Here is a 9,994-nt window from a genome sequence, read left to right as displayed (position 1 = left end):
TTTCGCGTTCGCTTCTTCTGACGGGAATGTAGTTCTCAGGTCCATATGTGTGCATTCATCCACTGAATCCTTTTAAACAGTTGTGTGTCAATATTTGTTAAATAACATTTTTTTTTTGAATTTTTACTTGGCATATGCTTCAGTTTATTTGTAGGTAGTATGTTATTTTGGAAGCGCCATTTGTAACTAGGTCATTTCTTTTTGGTTATATAGATTATGGAACCGTATGTATGACCTAATCTCGGTTCTGCTCCAATTTCTATGTAGCAGGCTTGGTTCCATGTAGTAGATTTATTAAAGGGAACCTGTCACCCCCAAAATCGAAGGTGAGCTAAGCCCACCAGTATCAGGGGCTTATCTACAGCGTTCTGGAATGCTGTAGATAAGCCCCCGATGTATCCTGAAAGATGGGAAAAAGAGGTTAGATTATATTCACTCTGGGAAGGTCCCGCTGCGGTCCGGTCCGATGGGTGTCGCGGTCCGGTCCAGCGCCTCCCATCTTCTTACGATGATGTCCTCTTCTAGTCTTCACGCTGCGGCTCCGGCGCAGGCGTGTTGAGGGCAGAGCAAACTACTGCAGTGAGCAGGCGACGGAAAAAGTCAGAGAGGCCCGATGCCTGCGCACTGCAGTACTTTGCTCTGCCCTCAACAGGGCAGACAAAGTACACCTGCGTCGGAGCCTCAGCGAGCATGAAGACAACAAGAGGACGTCATTGTAAGAAGACGGGAGGCCCCAGACCGGACCACGACGCCCATCAGATTGAACCACCCGCCCAGGTGAGTATAATCTAACCTCTTTTTCTCATCTTTCAGGTTACATCGGGGGCTTATCTACAGCATTACAGAATGCTGTAGCTAAGCCCCTGATGCCGTGGGGCTTAGCTCACCTTTGATTTTGGGGGTGACAGGTTCCCTTTAAGCTCGGTTTTGCTCCCTTATCTCTGTAGTAAGCTTGGTTTTGCTCCAATATCTCTGTAGCAAGTTCCGTTCTGCTCCCATATCTCTGGAGTAAGCTTGGTTCTGCTCCCATATCTATGCAGCAAGCTCTATTCTGTTCCCATATCTATGTACCAGCCTGTTTTTAAAGCCTGTCATCTCTGCTACTTTAATGCCGTGGCCAGAGATAAGCAGGGAAAAGGAGGGCTCCCGTGGCTCAAGGGCCACTGCCTTGTGATTGCCCCCAAGCTGAAAAGTGCCAGCCAGCCCCTGGGTGTCGGCGTATTCAGGAAAAATAGCACAACAGATTTAATGGTTCAGTTTCTCTTTCTACACTTGTGAAAATAAAAAAAATTGGTAATGAAGTAAAATGTTTGTAGAAAAAAGCTACCGTCAATGTTAATTTTGTCCTTCCACATTGCTTCAGTTCCTGTGAAGCACGTAAAGGTTAATAAACTTCTTTAATGTGGTTTTGAGCACCTTGAGGGGGGCAGTTTTTAGAATGGTGTCACACTTGGGTATTTTCTGTCATGTACATCTCTCAAAGTGACTTCAAATGTGATGTGGTCCCTAAAAAAATGGTTTTGTAAATTTTGTTGTAAAAATGAGAAATCGCTGGTCAACTATAACTTCCTAACAAAAAAAATATTGTTTCCAAAATTGTGCTGATATAAAGTAGACATGTGGGAAATGTTATTTATTAACTATTTTGTGTGACATATCTCTGTGATTTAAAGGGAACCTGTCACCCCCCTCAGGCATTTGTAACTAAAAGAGCCACCTTGTGCTGCACAAATGATGCATTCTGACAAGGTGGCTCTTTTAGTTATGATGCCTGCACATGCTAAAATAATCACTTATAAAATGTGCCCCCTCTTACCCTGAAATCGCCAGGGAGGCGGGTCTTTTCTTGCTAATCAGACGCAGCACAGCCGTCACTCCGGGCCTGTGCGCGCTAGGCGCCACCTCCTCACCGCTGTTTTCAAATGAGCCGCTGCCTGTTCTCTTTTCTCATGCCTTGGGCATGCGCTGTGAGCGCTGCCCGTCCTCTGTCCTCATTTGCAGTCTACGCCTGTGCGGCCGCCCCGCAGTGTGGATAAATGAGAAGACACTGCTGGGCGGGATGTCTGGCAGGGCGGCCGCACAGGCGCAGTCAGCTAGACTGCAAATGAGGACAGAGGACGGGCAGCGCTCACTGCGCCTGCCCAAGGCATGAGAAAAGAGCGCAGGCAGCGGCTCATTTGAAAACAGCGGTGAGGAGGCGGCGCGCACAGGCCCGGAGTGATGGCTGTGCTGCGTCTGATTAGCAAGGAAAGACCCGCCTCCCTGGCGATTTCTGGGTAAGAGGGGGCACATTTTATAAGTGATTATTTCAGCGTGTGCAGGCATCATAACTAAAAGAGCCACCTTGTCAGAATGCAGCATTTGTGCTGCACAAGGTGCCTCTTTTAGTTACAAATGCCTGAGGGGGGTGACAGGTTCCCTTTAAGGGCATAAAAATTCAAAGTTTGAAAATTGCAAAATTTTTACAATTTTTTCCATATTTCTGTTTTTTCCCCATAAATAAACGCAAGTGATATCGAAAATTTTTTACAACTGTCATGAAGTACAATATGTCACGAAAAAAACAGTCTCAGAATCACCGGGATCTGTTAAAGGCTTTGTGCACACGTTGCAGATTTGACCGGAGTTTTCTGTGCAGATTCTGCATTTCTTGGCAGAAAACGCAGGTCAGAATCTGCGGTCTGCGCGTTTTTTTTGCGGATTTCTTCCTTTTTTTACCCCTGCAGATTTCTATTATGGAATGGGTGCAGAAATGCTGCAGATTCGCATAAAGAATTGACATGGTCCTTTTTTGAATCTGCTGCGTTTTCCGGGCGGATTTTTCTGCACCATTAGCATAGCATTTTTTTTTTTGCCATTGATTTACATTGTACTGTAAATCACTTGCGGATCTGCAGCGTTTCTGCGTGGAAAAAAACGCAGGAAATCTGCAACGTGTGCACATTCCCAAAGCGTTCCAGAGTTATAACCTCATAAAGTGACGGTGGTCAGAATTGTAAAAATTGACCTGGTCATTAAGCTGCAAATTGGCTCTGTCAATATGGGGTTAAATACACCTTGCCACTTATTTATTTTCCCCAATCTTCATCACCCCCCTCCTTGATTGACAGCTCTGGCAGGGTGGACATAGAGGGGGAACAAGCAGGTGGGAAGCTGTATATGAATGTCTGGCCCCACCATGGCGCCCCGAGGGCCTGTACTTGGTTTGAACACCCATCTTGTGCTGACAGACCTCTTTTTTTCCTCGATGGTGTCCGTCTTTTCACTGTAGACCATAGTAGACTACATACTTGTGCTCATCTGTACAGCACAGAGCCCTGAACCCCGCCTGTGTGCGCTCTATGGACCCCATTCAGTTTGTCTGATTTCTGTGGCTAGTTTTCAGTTTGCCCATATCTAGCTTCCCGTTTTCAGCCAACTTTCTGTGCTCCCGTTTCTTTCATGCTCGCCATTGTGAGTTTGGTGTCGAGTTTCTAAATGTTTTGGCCTAATTCACCATATACGAATTTTCTACAATTTCCCACATGTGGCCAATGTTCTCCAGCCCCCCAGGGGTCATGTACCCCGGATGTGTCGGCACAGTAGTTGCACCATTTTGCATAACATGCTACTTGTACTAAAAGGTCGCACAGAAGGCTGCAGACAAATATAAAGAGCAGTCTTCTCTCAGAGCACAATTCGTCAATCACATCCTGTGCGACATTTTTGACAAAAAACTGCAAAGAATGTCACATGACAATAAGAGTGACAATAACATTGCAAATAATTTCTTAGGAGCCAGATAGAGCATGCAGTGTGAACAGGGCCCAAATAGTAACCATGCCTGGGCGCCTCCTACAGGACCAGTGTCAGGCCTGCCTATGGGGGAGCAAACATGGCAACTACAAAATGGCTGGTGCAGATGAATATGTCACCACAGAAAACGCTTTATCAGAACTGGTGTCTATTGTGACTGGGCGACATTAGACACGACGAGCATAGAATGGACGGTCTGCTCCTGCCTGGAGACATGGCTGCCGCCTCTCCTTGTAGTACCTGGTCAGCAGCCGCCAGGAGGCGCAATCTTCCGTGTATCACGTGAAAGGTGTGGACGTCGACTCTCGGCAGAGAAGGCAGGAGACGCGGAGAAGATGGCGGCGTGTAGTTATCATGCGGTCCCCGGGGGCGGAGAGAGCAGCGACAGTGATGACCTGTGGGACCTCGACGACCATGTGGACGTGAGCAAGGTACCGCCTGCCGCCATACCGGGGGTCCCTGACTGATCCTGTGGAGCTAATCATTGAGTCTTCATCAGACCCGCTTCACAGTATCTTATATCACATTAACTTGGTGGGGGAAAAAAGTATATTTTTGTAACAAAAGCAAAAGCCTTGAAATGTAACATGTTAGTAAAACTGAATAAGCCCAAGAGGGCGGTGACCCGGCAGAGGCTACAGGGTCCCAGGTCTGCCATAACATAAAGACCACTGAAAATCCAAATGTGAAGCAATGTGTCTGGGCTGTGCCCCAGTCACTTCCATGGGAGTCAGTCACCACTGTGTGTCCCACCACTTGGGCTAGTGCATCAGCTGTGATGGCTCAGTGGTTCAGGTCCTCCTGCATCCAACATGGTAGCCACCGTGGAGCGCCACGCTCCGTGTGTGGTCAGTGTTTTACCTCAGTAGTTGTAAGCCAAAACCAGGAGAGGAAAAGTATAATGGAAACCCGTCTCCACTCCTGTATTTATCACCCACTCCTGGTTTTGGCTTAGGGTACCGTCACACAGTGGCATTTTGATCGCTACGACGGCACGATTTGTGACATTCCAGCGATATATCCATGACGTTCCAGCGATCTCGCTGTGTCTGACACGCTCCTGCGATCAGGGACCCTGCTGAGAATCGTACGTCGTAGCAGATCGTTTTAAACTTTCTTTCGTCGTCTAGTGTCCCGCTGTGGCGGCATGATCGCATGGTGTAACAAAGGTGTGCACGATATTGTATACGATGTGCGCATAGTAACCAACAGCTTCTACATCGCACATACGTCATGAAATTATCGCTCCAGCGTCGTACATTGCAAAGTGTGACAGCAGTCTACGACGCTGGAGCGATATTGTTACGATGCTGGAGCGTCACGGATCGTGCCGTTGTAGCGATCAAAATGTCACTGTGTGACGGTACCCTTACACATACTGTACGTGGCTTAAGTCAATAGCACTTCTCCACCGCACAGGAGGCCGGGAACGTGGCTCAGACCTAGCACTGACCGCCGCTCTCAGCGGGACTCCATTTGAGAGCATCGGTAGGATATATGGGAAATGTATGGTCGCCTTTCAGTGCCAGGGTAGAGGGACACTCAAAAACAAAACTGCTGCCATCACTGTTTAGCTGAATTGCTGCTGCACCATAGCCGTGGTGACTCCTTCAGGCTTAAGGTACCGTCCCATTTAGCGACGCTGCAGCGATATAGACAACGAGCCGATCGCTGAAGCGTCGCAGTTTAGGTCGCTAGGAGACGTCAAACACCGGCAACAGCAGAACGATGCAGGAGCGATCCAGTGACGTACTTGTTGTTCTCGCTGGTTGTTAGCTCCATGTAAAAACATTGCTGGCATCGTTGCTTTTGATGTCAAACATGACGATACACGCCGACCTGACGACCAAATAAAGTTCTGGCCTTCTAGCTCCGACCAGCGATGTCACAGCGGGATCCTGATCGCTGCTGCGTGTCAAACACAACGAGATCGCTATCCAGGACACTGCAACGTCACGGATCGCTGTCGTTCTCGTTGGAAAGTTGCTCAGTGTGAAGGTACCTTTAGGCCGGGATCCCACTAGTGTATCACGTCAGATGCGATATGCTAATGACCCTCAGCTCCTGCCCTGCTGCGAGCGGGATCCGAGTGTCAGTGCTCTGTGCCGCTCACATGAGAGAATCGCAGCACAGCTGTGGAGGAGACAGAGAAAGTAATTTCTCCATCTCCTCTGCTGCAGGTGTCGGGGGAAATTGCACTGCAGTCAGGTGATATCCAAGTGCAGTTCAGTTTCACATGCACCTATAGACTTGCATGGATGCATGCGATCCGAATTCAGCATACAATCCCACATGCTTTGGGGTCTCCTCCGCATTACGGCAGATGCTTTGGGGGCTCCTCCGCATTACGGGAGACGCTTTGGGGGCTCCTCCGCATTACGGGAGACGCTTTGGGGGCTCCTCCGCATTACGGGAGACGCTTTGGGGGCTCCTCTGCATTACGGGAGACGCTTTGGGGGCTCCCCCGCATTACGGGAGACGCTTTGGGGGCTCCTCCGCATTACGGGAGACGCTTTGGGGGCTCCCCCGCATTACGGGAGACACTTTGGGGGCTCCCCCGCATTACGGGAGATGCTTTGGGGGCTCCCCCGCATTACGGGAGACGCTTTGGGGGCTAGTATGCTTTACATATCAGCATATCAATTAGACTTGTTGCAGCGTCTTGGACTGGGTGAAGTCATGTCCTGCATTTTATTTCTACTGTCTTGGCAATAAAGCAGCTACTTATAAGAAGCAGATTTTCCTGCGTTTTTAGGGTATGTGCACACGTTGCGGTTTTTGCTGCGGATCCGCAGCAGTTTTTCATGCGGTGTACAGTACAATGTTAACCTATGGAAAACAAAAACCGCAGTACACATGCTGCGGAAAATTCCGCGCGGAAACGCGGTTTTCAACCTGCACCAATAGGAAAGTGCAGTTAAAAACCCGCAGTGGAATCCACAGAAGAAACCGCGTGAAAATCCGCAGCAAAATCCGCAACGTGTGCACACAGCCTTATTGCAGCGTTTTTATTGTCTCTTGTTCATGCTGATAAAGTTTAGTGCCATGATGCAACTTCCTTAGATTTTTGCAGCAAAACCTGATACCTGCGTTTCTCAACGTACTCATTGCTTTCTATTAGTGAAAAAAACGCTGAACGTGACGTTACAGGTTTTTTTATTTTTATTTTTTAAATGTGTGTACATATGATTAGCTTTTGTTGGTACTGTAAAATGCAGCTTAAGAATATGTTCACACTATGCGGTTTTTACCGCGGAACCGCCGCGATTTTGCCGCTGCGGGTCCGCAGCAGTTTTCCATGCAGGGTACAGTACAATCCCGGAAAAAAACGCGCGGAATTGCTGCGGAAAAAAAGAAGGAGCATGTCACTTCTTTGTGCAGAATCGCAGCGATTCTGCACCCATAGAAATGCATTGATCCGCTTACTTCCCGCATGGGGCTGTGCCCACCTTGCGGGAAGTAAGCGGATAATGTGCGGGTGGTACCCGGGGTGGAGGAGAGGAGACTCTCCTCCAGGCCCCGGGAACCATATTTAAGTAAAAAAAAAAAAGAATTAAAATAAAAAAATCATGATATACTCACCTCTGAAGTCTCAGCGCTGCACGCGGCCGTCCGGTCTCAGGTTTCCTATGCGACCAGGACCTGCGGTGATGTCGCGGTCACATGACCGTGACGTCACGAAGGTCCTGGTCGCACAGCAACTTTGGAACCGGACCGCCGCCTGCAACGCCGAGGAGATCGGGACGTCAGAGGGTGAGTATATCATCATGATTTTATTATTTTTAACACTACTATTGATGCTGCATATTGCTGCATATGCAGCATCAATAGTAGGGGTAAAATCCCGCAGCGGAACCCGCAGGACAAACCGCGATAAATCTGCAGGGATAACCGCAGCGGGTTTGCCCTGCAGATTTATCAAATCCGCTGCGGGAGAACCCGCAGGGACAGGACGCAACGTGTGAACATAGCCTAAATTTTGCATTATAAAAAACGCAGGAAAAAACTGTAGCAAAAACACAACATGTAAACATAGCCTAAGGCCGGGTTCACATTGCGTTAATGGCAGTCCGCTAACGGGATCCATTACAAACGGCATTAACGCTATGTAACGGATCCGTTAGCGCACCCATTGACTGCAATTATGTAGCGCATCGCTAACGCATGTCATAATCGGCATGCGTTAGTGATGTGCCGTCATTCTGTGACGGACGCTCAGATGCAGTCTGCAGCATTTTTGAATCCGTCATAAACGCGATCCTTTTTCGGCACTTGCGTTAGCGCAGTCAGTTAGCGTATGCGTTGAACGGACTGAACTAACGCAATGTGAACCTAGCCTAACCCGTGCAGGGAATCTGACACCAAGATGAACATTTGGAGGTATTTGTAGCTGTTTCCCAACCTCCTTGTACCCTTCTTAATGATAGGCATGCATAAAACACTAAATGTGTTTTTAACTCCTTCCTGCCATCAGACGTACTATTCCCTCCTTGTGACCTGGGCTTTACTTCCCATGGACGGAATAGTACGTCATTAGCGATCGGCCGTGCACTTGGGTGGTGATTCTCACAGGTGACACCCGGCACTAAGACTGCTCCCGGCACTTTAACCCCCGGTATACTGCATTCGAACACGAATTCTGCATTCCGGGAGCAGGCAGAGGACTGACAGCCCCCTGCCTTTGGATCAGAGACCCCACGGCGTGACGCGTGGTTCCGATCGCTGCTATGGTAACCCAATGTCATGACAACATCGGGTTACCAGAGCTGAGAAACTTCCTGTCATGGGCAGTGCATGTCAGAAAGTCTCCCAGGTCAGGGTGCACTGATTGCAGTGCTGACAGCTTCTATAGCATGCAGATCTGCATGCTATAGAAGCGAAAACATATAAGGCAAGGGAAATTACTGGGTCTATAAATTAATACATATAGTTATATCGGTACTAATACTAGTAGTGAGGAGACCCCAGGAAACCGGACTATATTGAGTGAAGGAGACAGTGGGTATACAACATGAAGGAGGAGGGGAGAAGAAAAAAACGGCCAAATTAGTCCCCAAACACAAAGTAATGGTAACAAAAAATATTTTATTAGGAAGAGGTAATAACATGGGTAACAAAAACAATGATGGGAGTTATTCGCTAAAATCACACATACAAAAAAGATTTAAAAACCACGGACACCACACCTGGTACAAATACAATTATCCTTAAAGAAGGAGGACCGATGTGAATAATTACCATATGGTAAATCTAATCATAGACATATAGGAGAAGTATATGGATATTTAGAAAAATACAGTGCCGGCAAAAAAAATCTTTACAAGTTCAATGAAACCACAAAATCTTAATATTCAAGTGGATTCAAGTGTTTTATTGTGGATATTTTATTACAATTAGTATTTTGTCATGTCACCCTTACATTTTATCACCATCTGCAGTCGTTTAGGCATGGATTCAGCAAGGCTGGCTAAGTATGTGGAGTCCATGTTTACCCACAGTGTCTTCAGCACCTCCTTTAGATTGTTGATGTTTCTGGGTCATGTCTCTTGAACCTTTGAGCCTCCCCTGACCAGCCTGAAAGTGCTCTCATCACTAAACATCGCTTTCTTCCACTCTTCAGATGTCCAATCTTGATATTTCTTAAAAAAGGCAAGCCTTTTCTTCTTTATTGCTGCTGTGAGCAGGGGCTTCTTTGCGGCACGGCAACTTGGTAGACCCAGGTCCTTCTGCAGGCGGTGACGAATTGTCCTGGTTGCGATGTTCTGGAGGAGCATAGGGTACTTGTTTTTTAGTTCAGCGGCAGTTATAGAAGGATGTGACATCACTTCATGCTTCAGAAGCTTATCAGTCCTTGGTGAAGTCTTCTTAGGTGCGCCAGAGCCTGACTTCCTCTGCGGTACCATCCGAAGAGGCAATGATGCCGCCGACATCTTCAGTTGATAAATGACTTCTCTTGACACTCCCAGATCTCTAGCTACAGCAATCACCAAATCCCCCTTCTCGAGCAGAGTCAAGGCACGGGATTTCTCTTCCATTTTAAAGGGAACCTGTCACCCCGAAAATCGCGGGTGAGGTAAGCCCACCGGCATCAGGGGCTTATCTACAGCATTCTGTAATGCTGTAGATAAGCCCCCGATGTTACCTGAAAGAGGAGAAAAAGACGTTATATAATACCAGGGGCGGTCCCGCTGCTGGTCAG

At 47.8% G+C, this 9,994-nt stretch overlaps 1 protein-coding gene across 1 annotated transcript in view; it reads left to right on the top strand.

Annotated features, from left to right (window-relative positions):
• The first annotated feature begins 4,097 nt into the window (after window positions 1-4,097).
• The window catches only part of ASZ1 (ankyrin repeat, SAM and basic leucine zipper domain containing 1), a 276,440-nt gene continuing 270,543 nt past the window's right edge, over window positions 4,098-9,994 (top strand). The window contains exon 1 of the mRNA XM_069762334.1: window positions 4,098-4,226. Within this exon, the coding sequence (XP_069618435.1) occupies window positions 4,131-4,226 (96 nt within the window). The 5' untranslated portion in view covers window positions 4,098-4,130. The remainder of the gene's footprint in view (window positions 4,227-9,994) is intronic.

Source organism: Ranitomeya imitator, chromosome 4 (assembly GCF_032444005.1).
Source record: "Ranitomeya imitator isolate aRanImi1 chromosome 4, aRanImi1.pri, whole genome shotgun sequence".
Lineage (NCBI taxonomy): Eukaryota > Metazoa > Chordata > Amphibia > Anura > Dendrobatidae > Ranitomeya > Ranitomeya imitator.
This window is presented reverse-complemented; position numbering and strand designations above follow the sequence as displayed.